Source organism: Coregonus lavaretus (genome assembly GCF_964263955.1).
Source record: "Coregonus lavaretus genome assembly, chromosome: 18".
NCBI lineage: Eukaryota > Metazoa > Chordata > Actinopteri > Salmoniformes > Salmonidae > Coregonus > Coregonus lavaretus.
The window spans coordinates 40,140,268-40,163,076 of NC_140005.1; the positions used below are offsets into that span (position 1 = coordinate 40,140,268).

The 22,809-nt window shown below is 41.9% G+C and overlaps 1 protein-coding gene across 1 annotated transcript; it reads left to right on the forward strand.

Annotated features, from left to right (window-relative positions):
• The first annotated feature begins 78 nt into the window (after positions 1 to 78).
• On the forward strand, positions 79 to 20,142 carry ahi1 (Abelson helper integration site 1). The gene is made up of 27 exons (XM_084182194.1): positions 79 to 156; positions 612 to 679; positions 772 to 905; positions 1,047 to 1,684; positions 1,937 to 2,079; positions 2,313 to 2,502; positions 2,794 to 2,986; positions 3,160 to 3,255; positions 3,373 to 3,558; positions 3,817 to 3,966; positions 4,211 to 4,343; positions 9,174 to 9,297; positions 11,775 to 12,004; positions 12,200 to 12,306; positions 12,433 to 12,551; positions 13,514 to 13,644; positions 13,924 to 14,064; positions 15,523 to 15,713; positions 15,842 to 15,887; positions 15,966 to 16,012; positions 16,181 to 16,298; positions 16,859 to 16,917; positions 17,125 to 17,193; positions 17,349 to 17,511; positions 17,802 to 17,959; positions 18,383 to 18,462; positions 19,308 to 20,142. The coding sequence occupies exons 2-27, from the start codon at positions 670 to 672 to the stop codon at positions 19,492 to 19,494; spliced, it is 3,843 nt and encodes a 1,280-aa protein (XP_084038320.1). The 5' UTR covers positions 79 to 156; positions 612 to 669; the 3' UTR covers positions 19,495 to 20,142.
• Positions 20,143 to 22,809: the final 2,667 nt, after the last annotated feature.

Below are 22,809 nucleotides of genomic sequence, written 5' to 3' on the forward strand. Positions count from 1 at the left end.
TCGCTTCCCGATGCTCATTGGTGAAATCAAAGACCATGGTTGGAACGTCATCCACAATCTGGAGAAAAAAAATCTCTCACTGTTGTTGTTTTGGAAACCATCGCAACGGAGCTGGTGGTGGGGTCACAATCGTTTACTCAAATATTGTGGTAAATTGTATGTTTTTCAGTTTGTCGATGTTAGTTTGCATGTCCATCCACTTAAATAAGCACAATTGTAAAACACCGTTACGTTTGGCATCATTGTGGTGACCCTAGCTAGCCAGATTAGCTGATTTGATTAGCTAGCATTAGCTAATGTTAGTAACGCTAGCAAGTTAGCTAAAACGGCAAGCTAGCTAGCCACAGTTCTATGCTATAGACTATAGCTAGCTATGTGTGTTGTCATCAGTTGAGTAGGCCTAGCCTATGTAGTCAAAATGGACTGGCTAGGCAGGCTTGCTTGCAGATTGTTCAAATAGAAGTTTGAAAACTTCCATTGCTTGCAGTCAGACCCATAACATTGTATTGTGCCCTGTTACTGTAGCTAGCTAACGTTAGCTAACTAGCTAGCTTATTTATCTACCACATGAATGTAGTTATCTGATTAGTCTGCTGCCTTGCATTTTTCAGGAGGAAAATCTCCCTTGGTCCTTTGCATGCAGAATGAGTGTCACTTCAGCATTCGAGAATGCCAGCAGGTGAGTACACACATACCATAGCTTGGTTAATAAATTAAGCCCTGGCCTTATGAATATAGGAAACTGAGTAACAAACTATATTTATTCTCTAGGTGAGAGTGAAGCTCGAGCTAAGACCAGGGCCAGTTTTGACGAGGTCTTCAAGAGATACACTGACCCGGCTACATCGGAGAAGAAAAAAGTGAAGAAGAAGATCCCAGCTCAGCCAGAGCAGGAGAGTATTGTGGTACGTTCGAATAGGTCAGATCAAGAAGGTTTGGGGCTGAAATCACTTTAACAATATTTGTTGTGCATGGTCTCTGTAAAATTAACTTCCATGCACATAAATGCCTATTCTTACCTTTGCATCCCCACTCTTCTCTTTCAGCTCCAGACTTTGAAACAAAACCTTGACCTTGTGAAAGACACAGAGGACGATGAGACTGTTCTTCAGAACATCTACCACGCTGAACGGGGCAGCCCTCGTTTCACCAAGAACAAGCGTAGGGAGAGGGAGGTAACAGAGAAGGTCAACAACAACAACAATGGGAACCAGGACGAGGAGGAGCAACCAATCAAAGGGAAGAGGAAGGGTAAAAGTACAAGGGAGCTGCCTCCAGCCCCAGTGCAGCAGGAGAACAGTTATATCATTCAAATCGACCAGACTGACAGTACTGCTGGAAATGCCAAAACACCAAAATCCAAGGCCTCCTTGGAGTCGGAAGAACCTGGGAATATACAGAGGAGAAAGAGTAAGAAAGGGAACAGTAAAGAAGGAGAGGAGGAGGTGTCCGGGGCCCAGAGTGGGGATGCGGTGGAAGCTGAGGATGAGTTGCTTCATGAGTACCAGCAGCAGATGGCACAGGAAGAGGAAATGGCTACTGTGAAGAAGACTGTACACAAGAAGTCAACAACAGACAAGACCAATGCTGCCGCTCAGGAAGTAGTAGCATTAAACAATGAAGGTGCAAAGAAGAAGAAGAAGAAGCTGAGGTCGTCATTGGATCTGGAGGAGAGGGAGGCGAGGTTTGTAGAAGTCTTACAGGATGAACTTTCATAACTAGTAAGGTTTGCATGAACCTGGAAGGAAGCTGTAAATGACCTTGCCAGATCTGCTTGTGCTATCTTGGCAACCTTTATAGCCATATTCTTGGCATAACAATGTCCATAGAAGTTGGCTATAAAGCAAAAACAGATCTGGGACCAGGCTATAGGCCTAAACTACCCACTAATGCCATGGAAAATAATTATGATAATCTATTCTATTTTGTTTTACAGTATGATAGAAGATCTGCAGAATAGCCAGTCTGAGGATGTCACTGAGAGGAAGCGGTCCAAAGAGAAGAGCCAAGAGGAGGACGAGGAGGACAGACTAGAATCTTTAAAATCTAAAGGCAAAAAGAAGAAAAAAATTAAGCAAGGTGGGTAGAAAAAGCTAAGAAAACATTCCGCAGGTCATACAACTTGCATTATGAACAGTTAGGAATTATGTGGCTAAGCTCTTCTTGAAAAGTTGGTGTGATGTTTTTTGCTATCTTCAATAACATTAGTTAGTGTGATACTGTACGAAGATAGGGAAGCACAAAATACTCTGCTTTACTTGGAAGGTGAATAACATAATAACATTGAGTAACACTTATTTCCCTGGTTGTAGTGGTGAAGGAGGAGAGTGATACAGAGATTGCTGAAACTCCTCAGGGACCAGTCTTTGATGATAACCTGGTCCTGGGAGTCTACATCCACAGGACAGACCGCCTGAAGACTGACCTGTTGGTCTCACACCCTATGGTCAAGATCCATGTTATTGATGAGATGACTGGGCAATACGTGAAAAAAGAGGACAGGTGAGAAATGGTTTTGTTAGTTTGTGATTTTGTTCATTGTGGGTTTTTGGTGTTACTAGCTTGGTGGTCCAGATCTGTTTCTGCTGTCATTTAACTCCTATGGTTGTTGTTTGGCAATAAACATAGCAGTTCGTAGCATAAATCGATCTGACTATGACCATAGCAGTTCGCAGCACAAACCAATCTGGGACCAGGCTAGTTGTTACATGTTGCCGTCACAACAAATTAAAAAACTGGTGGTGACGAGAATTTTGATCAAATAGTTTTTGTATCCCTCTCCGTATTTTGCAGTCATCGTCCGGTCTCGTCGTTCTACGAGCAGGAGAGTGTGGAGCATATCCTTCCCATCATCACCCAGCCTTTTGACTTCAAGAAGAACAAGTCAACCGTTCCAGAGTGGGAGGAGCAGATCATCTTCAACGAGCGCTTTGGATATTTCCTCCAGGATAACCATGAAGGCCCTAGAGTTATGCTATTTTTTGAGGTAAAAATTATGCAAAGAGGATGAGTGTGTGACACCAATATCTTCCTTGTGCAATTTTCAATGTATCTTTTCTTGCAGCAGTAGGGGAAAAAATCTTGACACACATTAAGCATCAACCAGAAACTTTTTCCAAAAGGCCATTTTGAAAAGATTGTCTCTTAAATATATTTCAGGTCCTAGATTTCATGACCATGGAGGAAGCCAGAGCCAATGTTGACGTCGACAGACATGAACGAGGGTTTCGAAAGATCGCCTGGGCATTTCTAAAGGTAATGCATTTAGAAATATTTGTGTCAGGTCGTTATGAATAACAATGAGTTTATCCATTATTGAAGAAAAAAAACGATTTGTAACAATTTTTATTTCTACATCTCTGTTCCCTGCAGCTTGTGGGCACTAACGGAGTGCTGAACATCGACAGTAAACTGCGTTTGCAGCTCTTCTGTCCCCCTCCCCGGGGCAAGAGACAAGAAAAGACCATTGAGGTGGTGGACTGGTGGAGAAGATATCCCCGTAGCAGATACACATCCACCCTCTACATCACTGTGAAAGGCCTCAAACTACCCGATCATGTAAGTCAAAACTGCTTTGAAATCATACTACAAAAACATGTTACTGAAATGTCTGCTTTAGCAAAACTACCACTACCACCACTATGATGATAATGCAAATAATACTAATAGCAATAGTATAATAATAATGTATTAGTACGTTATTAGTAGTAGCAGTTTAGTAGTAGAAATCAAATCTTCATCCATAAGGAGTTGCTGTTTTATTTCCCATGGGGTGAGTTGTGGTTTGACCATATGCTGTGTTGGTCTGTTGTGTAGGTGGACCCTAGTATCCGCTCCATGATGGCCCTGCAGCAGGAGAGAGGCTCCACTTCCTTTAGCGAGCTGCAGAGTGAGATCACCAGGAGAACCATAACACAACCTCTAGGCAACAAACCTGAGCTCCGTTGGAGCAGAATGCCTGGCCAGGTCTGTTTACTAAATTATCTATTTTCTAAGAATCTCGAATCTCTCTTCTAACAGTATTTAACTGCTACCCAATTCAAGGGCTGTCCAATCGTTGTTATAAAGTCATGAAGGCATGTTGAGAAACACAACTTTGAGACAACATTTACGCAATGTTCTGTGGTGGTTGTGTGTTTGCTGGGAAATCCAGAAATGCCATCAATTGTCCCCAGATGTGTTATTTGATTAAGTTGAATTTATGTTACAGGTGTGCCGGATCCCTAATAAGCCCATGCTGTCGTTCCGTGGTGGTCAGATGGGTTGTTTCACGATACGATTCTCCCACAACGGGAGGAGGCTGGCTGCTGCGTGTGCTGACAGAGATGCTTTCCCCATCATAGGTAAGAATTGTAAACCACTGCTCAGATCTCTCTTATTGCTCAGTGCCTTCAGAAAGTATTTATACCCCTTGACTTATTCCACATTATGTTGTGTTACAGCCCGAATACAAAATGGATTATATAGATTATTTTTCTCACCCATCTACCCACAATACCCCATAATGACAAAGTGAAAACATGTTTTTAGAAAATTTAGCAAATTTATTGAAAATGAAATACAGAAATATTACTCATTTACTTAAGTATTCACACCCCTGAGTCAATACTTTGTAGAAGCACCTTTGGCAGCTATTACAGCTGTGAGTCTCTAAGAGCTTTCCACACCTGGATTGTGCAACATTTGCCCATTATTCTTTTCAAAATTCTTCAAGCTGTCAAATTGGTTGTTGATCATTGCTAGACAACAATTTTCAGGTCTTGACGTAGATTTAAGTCAAAACTGTAACTCAGCCACTCAGGAACATTCACTGTCTTCTTGGTAAGCAACTCCAGTGTAGATTTGGCCATGTGTTTTAGGTTATTGTCCTGCTGAAAGGTGAATTCATCTCCCAGTTTTTGGTGGAAAGCAGACTGAACCAGGTTTTCCTCTAGGATTTTGCCTGTACTTAGCTCCATTCCGTTTCTTTTTTATCCTGAAAAACTCCACAGTACTTCATGATTACAAGCATATCCATAACATATGCTTGAAAATATGGAGAGTGGTACTCAGTAATGTGTCGTATTGGATTTGCCCCAAACATAACACTTTGTATTCAGGACAAAAAGTTGAATTGCTTTGCCACATTTTTTGCAGTATTACTTTAGTGCCTTGTTGCAAACAAGATGCATGTTTTAGAATATTTTTATTCTGTACAGGCTTCCTTCTTTTCGCTCTGTCAATTTGGTTAGTATTGTGGAGTAACTACAATGTTGTTGATCCATCCTCACTTTTCTCCTATCACAGCCATTAAACTCTCTAACTGTTTTAAAGTCCCATTGGCCTCATGGTGAAATCTCTGAGCGTTTCCTTCCTCTCAGGCATCTGAGTTAGGAAGGACGCCTTTATCTTTGTAGTGACTGGGTGTATTGATACAGCATCCAAAGTGTAATTAATAACTTCACCATGCTCAAAGGGAAATTCAATGTCTGCTTTTTAAAATAGGTGCCCTTCTTTGTGAGACATTGGAAAACCTCCCGGTTTTTTTGTGGTTGAATCTGTGAATGAAATGTCACTGCTTGACTGAGGGACCTTACAAATAATTGTATGTGTGGGGTACAGAGATGAGGTAGTCATTTGAAAAGTCATGTTAAACACTATTATTGCACACAGTAAGTCCATGCAACTTATTATGCGACTTGTTAAGCAAATGTTTACTCCTGAACTTTTATTAATTTGTAAAATTTCGAGAAACATAATTCCACTTTGACTTTATGGGGTATTGTGTCTCGGCCAGTGACACACAATCTCAATTGAATCAATTTTAAATTCAGACTGTAACACAACAAAATGAGGAAAAAGTCAAGGGGTGTGAATACTTTCTGAAGGCACATGCCTGTTGTTCTTCCTGTTGTAATGTGCTTTCACATATAGTCTTTAAAAGAACCGATCTCAGTCCTCTTTAAAGTGAACTTTGGAGTAAAAAAGAAAGAGCAAAATAACGCAGTTCTCTTTGAATTCACACTGCCCTTGCCTTTGAATGAGGACTTAACTCTTTTGCCAGTTCACTTCACCTATTTTGTTGTCCGAGTCCTCTTTGCATTCACATTGCTATGCTTAAAAAGGAACCAAGATCTTTTTCCAACATTCACTCGATGCACTCTGGGTCTTTACAAAGTGCAGGACAAGCCATTTCATCAGATCGTGTTATCGGACAGCTAGACATACCTACTTACATTTTGGAAGCTAATAGATTGCATTTAGTTCAAAGATGAGACATTATAGTAATCAGAAGAGACTATTAACATGTACATATTATTGGTAACAGAATAAATAGGAGAAGAATAACTGCAGATTAAATAATGCTGTAATTGAAAATTGTACACCCAATGTAGGCTACTACCCCTTTAAGAGCTAGAATTGGTTTTGTACCCTATGTTGTGATTCTTACCCAATATGTTGCCGTCTCACACTATTCAAACCCCACAATCCAATAAACAGCTTATGGAGCTCTCTTAGTCTTACATATTGCTAAAAAATTATCTGAAGGAAAAATTCCACACACATCTTGGAATTTCTGTGCATCCTTGGCAATCGCTAATCAGTATCCCAAAACAGCACACGTTTCTTTCTGCAAAACCTGCACATCACCATCTTCTGTCTTTTGTGGCACCAATGTCAAATCAAACTTTATTTGTCACATACACGTGTTTAGCAGATGTTATTGTGGGTGAGGCGAAATGCTTGTGCTTCTAGCTCCGACAGTGCAGTAATATCTAACAATTTCAGAACATATACCCAATACACACAAATCTAAGCAAGGAATGGAATTTAAGAATATATACATACAGTGGGGAAAAAAAGTATTTAGTCAGCCACCAATTGTGCAAGTTCTCCCACTTAAAAAGATGAGAGAGGCCTGTAATTTCCATCATAGGTACACGTCAACTATGACAGACAAAATGAGGAAAGAAAATCCAGAAAATCACATTGTAGGATTTTTTAATGAATTTATTTGCAAATTATGGTGGGAAATAAGTATTTGGTCAATAACAAAAGTTTCTCAATACTTTGTTATATACCCTTTGTTGGCAATGACACAGGTCAAACGTTTTCTGTAAGTCTTCACAAGGTTTTCACACACTGTTGCTGGTATTTTGGCCCATTCCTCCATGCAGATCTCCTCTAGAGCAGTGATGTTTTGGGGCTGTCGCTGGGCAACACGGACTTTCAACTCCCTCCAAAGATTTTCTATGGGGTTGAGATCTGGAGACTGGCTAGGCCACTCCAGGACCTTGAAATGCTTCTTACGAAGCCACTCCTTCGTTGCCCGGGCTGTGTGTTTGGGATCATTGTCATGCTGAAAGACCCAGCCGCGTTTCATCTTCAATGCCCTTGCTGATGGAAGGAGGTTTTCACTCAATCTCACGATACATGGCCCCATTCATTCTTTCCTTTACACGGATCAGTTGTCCTGGTCCCTTTGCAGAAAAACAGCCCCAAAGCATGATGTTTCCACACCCATGCTTCACAGTAGGTATGGTGTTCTTTGGATGCAACTCAGCATTCTTTGTCCTCCAAACACGACGAGTTGAGTTTTTACCAAAAAGTTCTATTTTGGTTTCATCTGACCATATGACATTCTCCCAATCCTCTTCTGGATCATCCAAATGCACTCTAGCAAATTTCAGACGGGCCTGGACATGTACTGGCTTAAGCAGGGGGACACGTCTGGCACTGCAGGATTTGAGTCCCTGGAGGCGTAGTGTGTTACTGATGGTAGGCTTTGTTACTTTGGTCCCAGCTCTCTGCAGGTCATTCACTAGGTCCCCCCGTGTGGTTCTGGGATTTTTGCTCACCGTTCTTGTGATCATTTTGACCCCACGGGGTGAGAGCTTGCGTGGAGCCCCAGATCGAGGGAGATTATCAGTGGTCTTGTATGTCTTCCATTTCCTAATAATTGCTCCCACAGTTGATTTCTTCAAACCAAGCTGCTTACCTATTGCAGATTCAGTCTTCCCAGCCTGGTGCAGGTCTACAATTTTGTTTCTGGTGTCCTTTGACAGCTCTTTGGTCATGGCCATAGTGGAGTTTGGAGTGTGACTGTTTGAGGTTGTGGACAGGTGTCTTTTATACTGATAACAAGTTCAAACAGGTGCCATTAATACAGGTAACGAGTGGAGGACAGAGGAGCCTCTTAAAGAAGAAGTTACAGGTCTGTGAGAGCCAGAAATCTTGCTTGTTTGTAGGTGACCAAATACTTATTTTCCACCATAATTTGCATATAAATTCATTAAAAATCCTACAATGTGAATTTCTGGATTTTTTTCTCTCTCAATTTGTCTGTCATAGTTGACGTGTACCTATGATGAAAATTACAGGCCTCTCTCATATTTTTAAGTGGAAGAACTTGCACAATTGGTGGCTGACTAAATACTTTTTCCCCCCACTGTATATGGACAAGCAATGACAGAGCGGCATGGACTAAGATACAGTAGAATATTATAGAATACTGTATATACATATGAGATGAGTAGTGCAAGATATGTAAACATTATTAAAGTGACTAGTGTTCCATTTCTTAAAGTGGCCAGTGATTTCAATAGGCAACAGCAGCCTCTAATGTGCTAGTGATGGCTATTTAACAGTCTGATGGCCTTGAGATAGAAGCTGTTTTTCATTCTCTCGGTCCCAGCTTTGATGCACCTGTACTGACCTCGCCTTCTGGATGATAGCGGGGTGAACAGGCAGTGGCTCGGGTGGTTGATGTCCTTGATGATGTGAGGGGTTATGTCAGGGGAAACGGTGTTGCAGTAGTCTAGTGTGTGTGTAGTGCGGGAATAATGACAAGCGAACCTGGGGAGCTTTGTCTTCACATTGCCCTGAAAAAGGGAACCGGACCACGGAATTCAAGCGAACCGAACTCAGACCACCTCTCGAGATGGTTTCAGTTCGCTTCGTGGGTTCTTTTGAGGGGTCTGAGTTTCTTTTGAAGTGTTCACACTGCACAAAAGCTTAAGCGATCCACATTGAGTTCACAAACATTGGCTGAAAAGGACCAAAACACCCTAAAACGTTAGTTACACTGAGCTAAGGAGATTGATTCACTTGAGTAATGAATTCTGTGTGTTACTCCCAAACGAGTATGAATTATTGATTTATTATTTTAGTTATCTAATCGTTTTTTTTGTCAGTGTATGAGATTCCTTCAGGCAAGGTGTTGGCTGCCTTCAACGGCCACCTCAGTATCGTGTATGATCTCTGCTGGTCCAGAGACGACCGGAGCCTCCTGTCTGCCTCCTCTGATGGCACTGTCAGGTAAATGGTCTACCTGTACCTCAAATATACCCTGCCTGGGAAAGAGAAACATGGAGCCTCGATTAGATTACGCTGATGCTTAGGATATATTTGTGTACGTGTTGTCACTAATATAATGTATTGATGTCATACCCACATATCTCCTCTAGGGGGCATGTGTGCACTAGGCACCATGCCTCTCTCTCTAATGGTGCATGCACAATATACAGCGCATTCGGAAAGTATTCAGACCCCTTCACTTTTTCCACATTTTGTTACCTTACAGCCTTATTTTAAAATTGATTAAATTGTTTTTTCCCCTCATCAATCTACACACAATACCCCATAATGACAAAGGCAATAACAGGTTTTTAGAAATGTTTGCAAATGTATTAAAAATAAATATCACATTTACATAAGTATTCAGACCCTTTACTCAGTACTTTGTTAAAGCATCTTTGGCAGCGATTACAGCCTTAAGTCTTCTGGGGTATGATGCTACAAGCTTGGCACACCTGTATTTGGGGAGTTTCTCCCATTCTTCTCTGCAGATCCACTCAAGCTCTGTCAGGTTGGATGGAGAGCGTTGCTGCACAGCTATTTTCAGGTCTCTCCAGAGATGTTCGATCGGGTTCAAGTCTGGGCTCTGGCTGGGCCACTCGAGGACATTCAGAGACTTGTCCGGAAGCCACTCTTGCGTTGTCTTGGCTGTGTACTTAGGGTCCGTTCATCTTTCCCTTGATCCTGACTAGTCTCCCAGTCCTTGCCTCTGAAAAACATCCCCACAGCATGATCCAACCACCACCATGCTTCACCGCAGGGATGGTATTGGCCAGGTGATGAGCGGTGCCTGGTTTCCTCCAGACGTGACGCTTGGCATTCAGGCCAAGGAGTTCAATCTTGGTTTCATCAGACCAGAGAATCTTGTTTCTCATGATTTGAGAGTCCTTTAGGTTCCTTTTTGCAAACTCCAAGCGGGCTGTCATGTGCCTTTTACTGAGGAGTGGCTTCTGTCTGGCCACTCTACCAAAAAGGCCTGATTGGTGGAGTGCTGCAGAGATGGTTGTCCTTCTGGAAGGTTCTCCCATCTCCACAGAAGAACTCTGTAGCTCTGTCAGTGACCTCCCTGACCAAGGCCCTTCTCCCCTGATTGCTCAGTTTGGCCAGGTGGCCAGCTCTAGGAAGAGTCTTGGTGGTTCCAAACTTCTTCCATTGAAGAATGATGGAGGCCACTATGTTCTTGGGGACCTTCAATGTTGCAGAAATGTATTGGTACCCTTCTCCAGATCTGTGCCTCGACACAATCCTGTCTCGGAGCTCTACGGACAATTCCTTCGACCTCATGGCTTGGTTTTTGCTCTGACATGCACTGTCAATTGTGGTACCTTTATATAGACAGGTGTGTGCCTTTCCAAATCATGTCCTGTTTTCGCTTTGTCGTTATGGGGTGTTGTGTGTAGATTGATGAGGGGAAAAAAATACTGTAAAACGTTTTAGAATAAGGCTGTAATGTAACAATGTGGAAAAAGTGAAGGGATCTAAATACTTTCCGAATGCACTGTATAATATACTGAACAAAAATATAAACGCAACATGTAATGTGTTGGTCCCATGTTTCATTAGCTGAAATAAAAGATCAAAGAAATGTTCCATACGCACAAAAAGCTTATTTCTCTAAAATTTTGTGCACACATTTCTTTACATCCCTGTTAGTGAGCATTTCTCCTTTGCCAAGATAATCCATCAAGAAGCTTATTAAACATCATGATCATTACACAGGTGCACCTTGTGCTGGGGCCAATAAAAGGCCACTCTGAAATGTGAGGTTTTGTCACACAACACAATGCCACAAGTTTTGAGAGAGCGTGCAATTGGCATGCTGACTGCAGGAATGTCCAACAGAGCTGTTGACAGAGAATGTAATGTTAATTTCTCTACCATAAGTCGCCTCCAACGTCGTTTTAGAGAATTTGGCAGTACGTCCAACCGGCCTCACAACCGCAAACCACGTGTAGTCACGCCAGCCCAGGACCTCCGGCTTCTTCACCTGCGGGATCACCTGAGACCAGCCACCCAGACAGCTGATGAAACTGAGGAGTATTTCTGTCTGTAATAAAGCCCTTTTGTGGGGAGAAACGTATTCTGATTGGCTGGGCCTGGCTCCCCAGTGGGTGGCTGCGCCCCTGACCAGTCATGTGAAATCCATAGATTAGGACCTAATGAATTTATTTCAATTGACTGATTTCCTTATATGAACTGTAACTCAGTAAAATCATTGAAATTGTTGCATGCTGCGTTTTATATTTTTGTTCAGTATAAATGATGTGTGGTGTAGCACGCTCAGTAACATGAGGACACGGTGGGTATAAGTAAGGGGAAGTTTACTCAGCAAGCTTAGCACTCCATACATCATCAGCACATGCATTCTCTTCTTCGACATATCTGATATCCTGATCTAATTGTACAACACTATGATCCAGCTCAATTCTCTCTTGCAGAGTGTGGAACGTGCAGAGGTTCCAGGCCATCGCCCAGAAGGTGCTCCCCCACCCATCATTTGTCTACTGTGCTCAGTACCACCCTACGGCCCAGGGCATGGTGGTGACGGCTGGGTACGACTGTCTGGTGAGGGTCTGGAGGGTGGACGTCAAGGATATCAACGGACTGCTGCTCCAGGAGTTTGATGGTCACAAGAGCTTCATCAACGCTCTGTGTTTCAACTCTGAAGGTATGGAGTCAGTAAATCAATCAATCACATTTATTTATAAAGCACTTCACTTCAGCAGTCTCTTTTCTATTGGAGAATAACTGTTTTTTGTTCCTGACTAGAGTGTCTATTCATGGCATTTGGTGGATGGCTTACCGCCCTTATCGCATGAGGATTGAAATATGGAAGTAATGTGTTTACTGTATGTCTATTCAGGAAACCGAATGTTCTCTGCGGACAACGTTGGGTTCATCATTGTGTGGCGGACGTCGGTTGATGACAGTCTGCATCAGAGACCGTGTCGTCACTGGAAGATTGAGAAGGTTTGAGAACAATTTTTTTAGCATGAAGTGTCTTATGCTGGTGACAATGTTCCCTCTGGGGATCAATAAAGTGTATTCATTCATTCAAATTAGAGAGCTGGATTAATACTTTATTTTACCCTGCAGGAGATAGAAGAGTGTGACCTGAATGGCCTTCCCATCAACACATTAGAGGTCCATCCTAATGGTCGTCGTCTACTGATCCACGCCAAAGACAGCGTTGTCAGGGTGATGGATCTCAGAGTGTAAATATATATATATTTTTTAAACCCCAATTGAGAGCAGAGTCTCATTCCCAATGGTGCCCTGAGTTTATTAGGTATACCAATCTGGTACCGGGTCGGACCCCCATTTGCCTCCAGAACAGCATGAATTCTTCAGGGCATGGATTCTACAAGGTGTTGGAAACGTTCGTTGCTCAAGGGATCTAACGTGTGCCAGAAAAACATTCCCCAAACCACCGCCACCAGCCTGTAACATGCTGCTTACGCCAAATCCTGACTCTGCCATCAGCATGACGCAACGGGAACCGGGATTGGTCGGACCAGGCGATTTTTCTTTCCACTCCTCAATTATCCAGTGTTGGTGATCGCGTGCCCACTGGAAACGCTTCTACTTGTTTTTAGCTGATAGGAATGGAACCCTGTGTGGTCCTTTGCTGCAATAGCCCATCAGTGACAAGGATCGATGAGTTGTGCGTTCTGAGATGCCGTTCTGCACACCACTGTTGTACTGCGCCATTATTTGTCTGTTTGTGGCCCGCCTGTTAGCTTGCACAACAATTATTTCCAATTCCTTCGACCTTTCTCATTAATGAGCTGTTTTAGCCCACAGGACTGCCGCTGACTGAAAGTTTTTTGTTTGTCGCACCGTTCTCGGTAAACCCTAGACACTGTCGTGAGTGAAAATCCCGGTAGGGCGGACGTTTCTGAGATACTGGATCCGGTGCACCTGGCACCGACGATCATACCACGCTCAAAGTTGCTTAGGTCACTTGTTTTTCCCATTCTAACATTCAATCGAACAGTAACTGAATGCCTGTCTGCCTGCTTTATATAGCAAGGCACGGCCCCGTGACTCACTGTCTGTAGGACAGTGTCCGGTGAGTGTAGTTGTGTATTGCCATAACTCAAGTAAGTTTCCATGTTCCTTTTATTTATCTAATGTACAGACTTCTAAAATGTCATTTGTGTGTGTGTTGTTGCAGATTGGCTGTGAAGAAATACACAGGTGCCACTAACTACAGGGAGAGGATCCACAGCACGTTCACACCCTGTGGGAGCTTCATCTTCTCAGGCAGCGAGGATGGGATGGCCTACGTGTGGAATGCGGAAACAGGTGAGGAAAAGCCAGCCACATCTGATCATCCAGTATGAATTTAGACACAAACAAAAAACAAACAATGCATGCATTTAGGGCCAGTTTCTAGAATCCAGATTAAGCATAGTCCTGGACTAAAAAGCCTGCTCAATGGATAATCTCCATTGAAATTGCTTTCTGTTCCAGGACTAATCTAAATCTGTATCTGGGGAAACTGGCCCTAGCTAAGTGCATGCATAGTTTTTTTGTTTTGTTATGATCAATAGTAACTGCTGGTTTTGTGCCTGCATCTACCAGGTGACCAGGTGGCGGTGTACTCGGAGCTGTGTTACCCCACAGCCCTCCGTGGTGTGGCCTTCCACCCTCATGAGAACATGGTGGCCTTCTGTGCCTTCGGTCATAGCCAGCCTGTGCACGTCTACTTGTACGACCTCCGAGGTGAGCAGCTCATTATTGTACTGAGATAGACCACTTAATGAGAAGATCTTAGGAACACGCCTCAGCTGTGCCTGAGTACCTGGCTCAGAGCATTCAAATAATTGTATTTTAAGAGGACAGTGGCGTTACCAAAGATGGTGGATAAATGAAGATAGTTCACTCAAGCCATTTACCATTGTAAAAAATATTAAATGCTCCTTTCTGTGTAGGTGGGCATTCCCTCTCTCGCGTGAGATTGCTTTCCAACGTGAGCTCATGGTTCCTCCGTAATATCTGGCATGCTCAAGTGAGAGAGGGAACAACTGGCTCTGGTCTACTTATTGTCCCCTCCCCGCTCGTCCCACCCGCCCTGCCTAGAAGAAATGTGCCAGTGAGATGTCTTGCTCTAGGACATCCTCTCCGCGGAGCGGGGGAAATAAGTAGACCAGAGTGGCCCCGCCCCGATCAGAAGAAATTAGGGAGTGGGATGTCTTGCTTTCTCTGGCGTTACTAAGTCTTGATTCCACACAACTTGAGTCATTAGTGTAGGAGTCATGTGACTGTTTATAGCAGGGGTGTCTGGCCCACGGGTGGTTTGAGTAAAATAAAAAAAGTATAAGAAGTATTTTTTTGGGGGGGGGTGAAACGAGCACAATATACTTTAAAATGTCTAAAACCTAATTGAAACTGTGTAGAAATTATAATGGACCTACATTCATACACTTTCTGGACTGTGTCCAGCTCGCTAATAATCACCGAAATGAAAACTAGACAGTCAGGGAGCATCGAAAATTCCAAAAACAATGGATAGAGGACTATTTTTTGGTGATTTTGACAGCGAGGAAATATATATTTTTTTAAATTGTGCTGCCCTCCGGACCTCATTGAAGACCGAATGCGGCCCCGGGGCAAAATGAGTTTGACACCCCTGGTTTATAACCTTATTGAATATTTTGTGTAAACTTAGTCTGTTTTGGGATGTTTGAAAATGGTAGCTAACGGGTTGGCATAAGGCCTTGAGATTGGGTAGACTGTGAGTATTCTTTGCTGTTTTGTGGACTGAGTGGAAAAAGATGCGCTGAGTACAACACTGGATAACACATTAAAGTGATTCCACTTGTTTCCAACGTGGTCCCTGATGGAATACACACTATCAAATCAAATTTTATTTGTCACGTGTTTAGCAGATGTTATAGCGGGTGTAGCGAAATGCTTGTGCTTCTAGCTCCGACAGTGCAGTAATATCTAACAAGTAATATCTAACAATTTCACAACATATACCCAATACACACAAATCTAAGTAAGGAATGGAATTTAAGAATATATACATATATGGATAAGCAATGACAGAGCGGCATGGACTAAGATACAGTAGAATATTATAGAATACAGTATATACATATGAGATGAGTAATGCAAGATATGTAAACAAAATATAAAGACAAAACAAATAATATTTTTCTCTCTGTTTCTCCTCAGTGGCCCAGCTGGAAGTGGAGAGTTTGAAGGGCCACAGCAGGTCTGGATCAGCCGACACTAAGATGTTCAGGAACACATCTGACCCAGTCACGTTCCAGGACACCTCCGGAGCAGCCATGGACTGCTTCGCCAAAGCAGCCAGACTGTCTATGAAGATGCAGCGCGTCAAAGATAAGCTGGACTCTGTTCTAGTGAGTATAAATCTTGTTTTGATTTCGTTTTAAAACGCGAATTATATTTTGACTCCAAACTGTGACGGTAAATCATTATGCAAATGTGCTTGAATTTAATAATGACCCTCTCAAACACATTTTTGTAGGAACCATCTCAGAACTCCTCTGCTGTGGAACACTTGTATGAGCAAGGTATGCTTTAACAATGATATTGGTATGTTTATGCGACAATATGTTGACATTTATTCGACATGTTTTTGTGGTTTAAAGGGTGCATATATCAGATGGGGAGGAGCCTATCCCAGGAAGCTGGCCCAGTAAGTAGTACACGTATTAACTCTGTAAACACTTCATATTAACCGTTTTATTGTCCACAAAGAGGCCCCCTTTGCTCCGACCTCTGTGTGTATGTGTGTAGCCTGGAGGGGTTGGGATAAAGCAGAACACATTTAAGTTACCCTGTATTCTTCTTCTACTGTTTTCAGATGAGCTTGAACTCGTCCCTGCCTCCTCCGTCCCTCCTGTCACCACACTCCAAACTGCAGCTGTCTGGTTCCCTGGGAGCTCAGTTCATCCCCCAGGCACCCCTCACCTCCCAGAACCGTGAGTGGCTCTAACCAGGCCCTTTCTTTGAAAGAATTGGTCCACTCCTCGCCTCCCGGCCTTCATTGCACTGATCCTTAATCTAAAAGAACTGACCAGGTGAAGGCCAGCCTAAAGATGAGCTTCCACCATAATGTTTTCAACTGTCAAGTGTTTCCCTATCAGTGCAGATGAAGGGAAGGAGACAGATTGTACTGCCACAGGTCTATGAATCTAAGCAGCTCTGTGAACCACTGTGTCATCAATCATTTGTAAGAATTGATGTCCGTTTACCCAAATGAGCTTAAGACCCATTCATGCAGAATGAGAGCTTTGGCCAGACATTTCAACAACATTGCAAGGGAAGGTTTGGACAAAACGCAACATTCCCAGACTCACGAGACCTGTTAAGGATCTTACAGAGCAGCATGTTCACTGTACATAAGGACCAAGACGAGCCTCTCCTTGTCTTCAGCGCTGTCCGTAGCCGTAGGTGTTCACACCTCTACGATTATGGTTTATCTTCGATTTAATATATTCATCTAGTATTTCCTTTCTCTCCTTTTCTTCTCTGTTTGCAGGTGGTTTCAGCCCAGTGGGTCAGCATCTAGGAAGAACGCCATCTCTCAGGCTACAGACAGTAAGTCACTATTATAATGTTATATCTGGAAGCTCTTTATGCTTTTCTCATTGCTTCCTTTTATATGTATTTTATTGGGTTTTAAACAGTAACTTTATTTTAGTCTTGTGGACTGAATATTTTCTTTATCTATTTGAAAGAGACCGACGTAACGCATGAAGTTGAATATGGAATTGAAGTTTAGGAACGTTCCCTTTCTTCCCTCAGAGCTTCCCTGATCATCTGTCTACAGCCATTAGAGTGGAAGCAGATTCCTTGGTACCAGTTCAGCAAACAGTAAGTTCATGTTTTTATTCTAACATTGACAACTGTATGCATTATAAGAACATACTATACCCAACAATCAAATATGACAATTTAACATAAGCAGTTATTTTAACACCATGGTCAACCATTCTTAAATACTTTTAATTTCTCTTCCTCTCTGTCAGGTTGTCTCTTTGTATGACTACAGTGCTACGCGGTCAGATGAGTTAACGGTACAGCGTGGTGATGTCATCCATGTGCTCTACAAAGACAACGACAACTGGTGGTTTGGCCGGCTGGCTAACGGACAGCAGGGATACTTCCCAGCTACCTATGTTGCGGAAGAGCGTAAGTAGAGTTTTATATATTTTCCACATTAATATAATATATGCACTTAGCAGACTCTTTTCTCCAAAGCAACTTACATTACAGTGATTGCATACATTTTATTGAGAGCTTGATCCCTATGGGAAACCCACAAACCCACCTTGGTGTTGTTAGCAGCATACTCTTACCAACTAAGCCACACAGGACCACTTTTCTACATGAAAAAGAACCCCATGTGGATATACAGCCTATAAAGTCAAGTCTGTATGGATGTGGTGTTGTTGCTGAGCTATTTCCCTCGTCTGTCCCAGGGGATTACAACGAGGAGCTGTCTCAGGCCCTAAAGGCACAGTCTGCCCTGTCTGAACAGACCGACCAATCAGCTCCTCTGTCTGAACCGCGGACCGACCTATCAGTCCCTCCGTCTGAACGGACTGACCAATCAGATGAGAGGTTGACACCTACCAAGGTAAGGAGAGAGTGGGTTCTGTTTCAGTGATCGTTGTGTGATGTAGCTGAAGTGTCTCTTGGTTCTGATGGAGCAGGGTACTTAAAGTAAAATCATTGATTGATGATTTATTTTAGAATTTACCCAGACATCCCCTCCACCAATACAGTCCTCAGCTCATCCTAGTTCGAAAATCAACAGGTTAAGACAACGTCGTCACAAATCTGGGACCAGCGTTGTTGCTAACTACCTACGCCGTTGCTAACTTGCATAGTTAGTCCCATTGTTGCAAAGAGTTATGGGATATTAGAATCCTGTTGTCTTAACCTTTGTCATCTTCAACCTAGAGGTCATCTCGTTCTCCTTCTTCAGGGAACCAAGGTTATATGAATTACTGGTCATTTCCTTGTCCCTTCTTTTTTTGAACTCTCCCTCCACTCACAGGTGTCAGCTGCCGTTGTCTCTGGGGAACTCAAGTTCATCTCTGAGCTGGACACAGACCCTGAGCAGCCTGCTGCCACCAAGTAAGTCCTCTTCCTCACAGCGACAGTCCTCATAAGTCACAGCAGTGGCTCTGATATCATCCCGATAGTTTGTGTACACTCGTCTTCTAACCACATGGAGAGAAAATGAACTTACTAGATATGTTATATAGCTTATAATTTATACTAGATACTTTATTCGATTACATCAAATTGGTTTAAGTGCTGAAGTGTTAGATTGGTTCCAAAACGAACTCTCTGACAGAACACAGTGTGTGGCTCTGGAGGGCATGAAATCAGACTTTTGACAGCTTACAAAAAGAGTCCCTTAAGGTTCCATTTTAGGGCCGGCTCTTATTACACTGTATGAAATAGGGAGAAATTGAAAGTCTGCAGAACTCCATCCATATGCTGACGACACAATCGTTTACTCTTGTGCCTCTAAAATTGAGAAGGCTTTTCTGGATTTACAACTAGCATTTGATGACATTCACAAACAACTTTCTCAACAAATGGAGTCACTTGCAGATTTGAACTGTAAATGATGATTGATTGATGATGATTGACTGATTTGAAATAGTATGTATGCATTTGAACTAAGTTTTAGACAGCATATTTTCCCATAACGTTCTTTGGTCTTGTAGTGAGCTACGAAATACTTAGAACTGGGCGAGTGGGTATCTCTGACTGAGTTTAAAACTCTGACTGAAATGTTGTTGACCGCTGTAATTGTTTTAAATGTATTGTCCTTGTATGTGCTCTTGTATTTTATGGTCACGCTGACTACTTCCTGCTGACCTCTTGCCAGGTCCCCTTCCCAAAGTATTTAAAAAAAATATATAAATAAATGTCAGGCCAATGTGTTTTTCCCCCATGTTTCTCAAAAGAGTGAAGAAAAAGAAAAAGAAGTTGGTGAAGAAGTTGGAAGCTCCGTCGTCACCAGCCAGTGTCTCCGACCCTGATGCCCCAGGAACGTCATCTACCAGGAGGAAGGCCAAGGCTGCAGGCAGCAGACCACTGCCCCCCAGCCCCAGGACAGGACAGTCCAACAGCACCTTGGAGCCTGATACCTAGACCCATGGATCTTTGGTTAAGAGTACCGTAGGAGCTGTTTTTGAACACTAAATTCCCCTTTGAACAGAAGATAAGAAATATGTTTATAATGAAACCATCCTGTAAAGTGTACGCATATTGTTTTTTTTGGCGTTTTTTTTTCAAATATTTTTTAAATGATTGTCCGAATTACTATTATTTTTGTATTTATTTTTATAACATCTGAATTTTAAAAAGCTTACTACATTGTAGGACATAATAGTATCAGTCCTGGAGAGATTGAGTCCAGGAGAGATTTTGTATGTTTTGCTATTTCATGTTTTTGTCCTATTTATTGGAGTAATGCATTCATTGACTTCTGTAACCTATTTGTCATGAGCTATAAGAAAGGCCTATACTTATTAATAATAGTTTTATTTTTTATAGCTTAAAGGGTTGAGGAAAGTGTCACCAATATATTTAAAAATAGTTGCCAAGTTAATTGTTTGTATATGTATTTCTGTAATTACAAGTTGCTAGTCATATCTTAAATATGTCAGCAGTGATTGTGTAATATAACAACTTTGAAATGTGTTATGAGTGAAGAAAATGTAGCTAAATACATATAAAAAATAATGATATCTTTGAATGTGATGTAAAACAAAATCATCTCAAACATAGATAGTAGACAAAATCTGTTCTCTTTTATTATGAATTCCCTATTTTATTTGACCAGACAAATTTAATTAGTTAGAAACTTTTGTACAATCTGGAACTCTGCAGTCAGTGAGGAAAAAGGTACCCATTGTTCTCCTAATGCCATTATTGTAAATATTAGTTTAAGAGAGCAGAAGCACACATTGGAATAACACCAAAGGCATGTAACTACAACAGAAGTAACTACAATACTGTAACAAAGGTCTAAGCTTACATTAGTTACATATTTTCAAATAGTTTGGTGTCCTTGAATGAACCACATTTATGATCATACGGTCATTTTGGTCAATGGTCAATCTACATAACCATGAAGGAGGTCAATAGCTAGGCACATTGTGTTCTGACCCCACTGTTTGGACATATAATCCAAGTAATGTGGTGTTGGAAGTTATTGATTGGAAATGAGAGGCATTTACATAGTACTGCATTTCAATGGGTACATATTTACATAGCCAACTGATAAATGCCCTTTGATTGTCATTAAGTAAACATTATTTTGTGAAACATTCACCTATTCCAAAGAAAATTGTGTTTTGAATTAGTTTGCTAAAAGCTCATTCAAAATGTTCCCAAGCTTTACCACAGCTTGTTGAGGTCCTTGACAGTTTAAGTATACACAGGTCCTATTTTGATATTGGCATAATGCAAACTGCAAACTGAACTGCTTTTGTTTTGATTGCTAATGCTACTCTACGACAACAAATGAGAAGTCAAACTTGTGTAGCATCATCCTCTTAGTTTTACATTTTAATACAAGTTACAGTCCACGTTTAGCATCTCTATGTACTGTATATAGATATATTATTCACTGTCTGGCTGCTTAAATACATTATCACCAAAGGTTTCTTATAACTAACCCAAGATCGATCACAGCCTGTCGTTTCCAATGGAAGCAAATGAATCATAGTGGGCAGAACATGCAAGGAGGTGGGCAGCGCAGAGCCAATCACAAGCTAGCAAGAGCCTATCGGTGCGTACTAGCATGTATTTGCTTACTCTGTGAAATTCGCCCTTGCACTCCTAAACAATGCAATTTTTTGAAACTTTGGCAAAGGGTAAAGTCTACTAAACTTAGTCCACTCAGTTCGTAACATATTCTAGTTTTGGAAACAGAAAACTGTATTGAGATCAAATGTTCATTGATGAGAAAATTTGCAGAATGTCGGCCAAAATCCATCTCGCTCCATCTTCTCCCACTGCCAGCCACTGGGCTTCCTCTCACCACCATATTTGGTAGTGAGTGGAAACGCCAACCGGATGCTTCACATTTATACACTACCGTTCAAAAGTTCGGGGTCACTTAGAAATGTCCTTGTTCTTTAAAGAAAAGCAATTTTTTGGTCCATTAAAATAACATAAAATTGATCAGAAATACAGTGTAGACATTGTTAATGTTGTAAATGGCTATTGTAGCTGGAACCGGCTGATTTTTAAAGGAATATCTACCTAGGCATACAGAGGTAGAGTTACATATGGAATAAACTAAACGTACAGTCAATAACACAATAGAAAATCTATATACAGTGTGTGCAAATGTAAGTTATGGAGGTAAGGCAATAAATAGGCCATAGTGCAAAATAATTACAATTTAGTATTAACACTGGAGTGATAGATGTGCAGAAGATGATGTGCAAATAGAGATACTGGGGTGCAAATGAGCAAAATAAACAACAATGTAAATAACAATATGGGGATGAGGTAGTTGGGTGGGCTAATTACAGATGGGCTGTGTACAGGTGCAGTGACCGGTAAGCTGCTCTGACAACTGATGCTTAAAGTTAGGAGGCTTTGTTGCGAAATAGGAAGCCGATTCTAGATTTAACTTTGGATTGGAGATGCTTAATGTGAGTTTAGGAGAGTTTACGATCTAACCAGACACCTAGGTATTTGTGGTTGTCCACATATTCTAAGTCAGACCCGCCGAGATTAGTGATTCTAGTCGGGCGGGCGGGTGCAAGCAGCGTTCGATTGAAGAGCATGCATTTAGTTTTACTAGCGTTTTAAGAGCAGTTGGAGGCCACGGAAGGAGTGTTGTATGGCATTGAAGCTCGTTTGGAGGTTTGTTAACACAGTGTCCAATGAAGGGCCAGATGTATACAAAATTGTGTCGTCTGCGTAGAGGTGGATCTGAGAGTCACCAGCAGCAAGAGCGACATCATTGATATACACAGAGAATAGAGGGCCTCCCACTCCTCTTTCTATTCTGGTTAGAGCCAGTTTGTGCTGTTCTGTGAAGGGAGTAGTACACAGTGTTGTACGAGATCTTCAGTTTCTTGACAATTTCTCGCATGGAACAGCCTTCATTTCTCAGAACAAGAATAGACTGCCGAGTTTCAGAAGAAAGTTATTTGTTTCTGGCCATTTTGAGCCTGTACTCGAACCCACAATTGCTGATGCTCCAGATACTCAACTAGTCTCAAGAAGGCCAGTTGTATTGCTTCTTTAATCAGGACAACAGTTTTCAGCTGTGCTAACATAATTGCAAAAGGGTTTTCTAATGATCAATTAGCCTTTTAAAATGATAAACATGGATTAGCAAACCCAACGTGCCATTGGAACACAGGACTGATGGTTGCTGATAATGGGCCTCTGTACGCCTATGTAGATATTCCATTAAAAATCAGCTGTTTCCAGCTACAA

Excerpts from the sequence above, each read along its gene's own strand:
- ahi1 (XM_084182194.1), top strand. Across the intron at positions 1,685-1,936 it reads CTGGAGGAGAGGGAGGCGAG|TATGATAGAAGATCTGCAGA; the intron begins GTTTGTAGAAGT and ends TTTGTTTTACAG. Across the intron at positions 17,960-18,382 it reads AGAGGTTGACACCTACCAAG|GTGTCAGCTGCCGTTGTCTC; the intron begins GTAAGGAGAGAG and ends CTCCACTCACAG.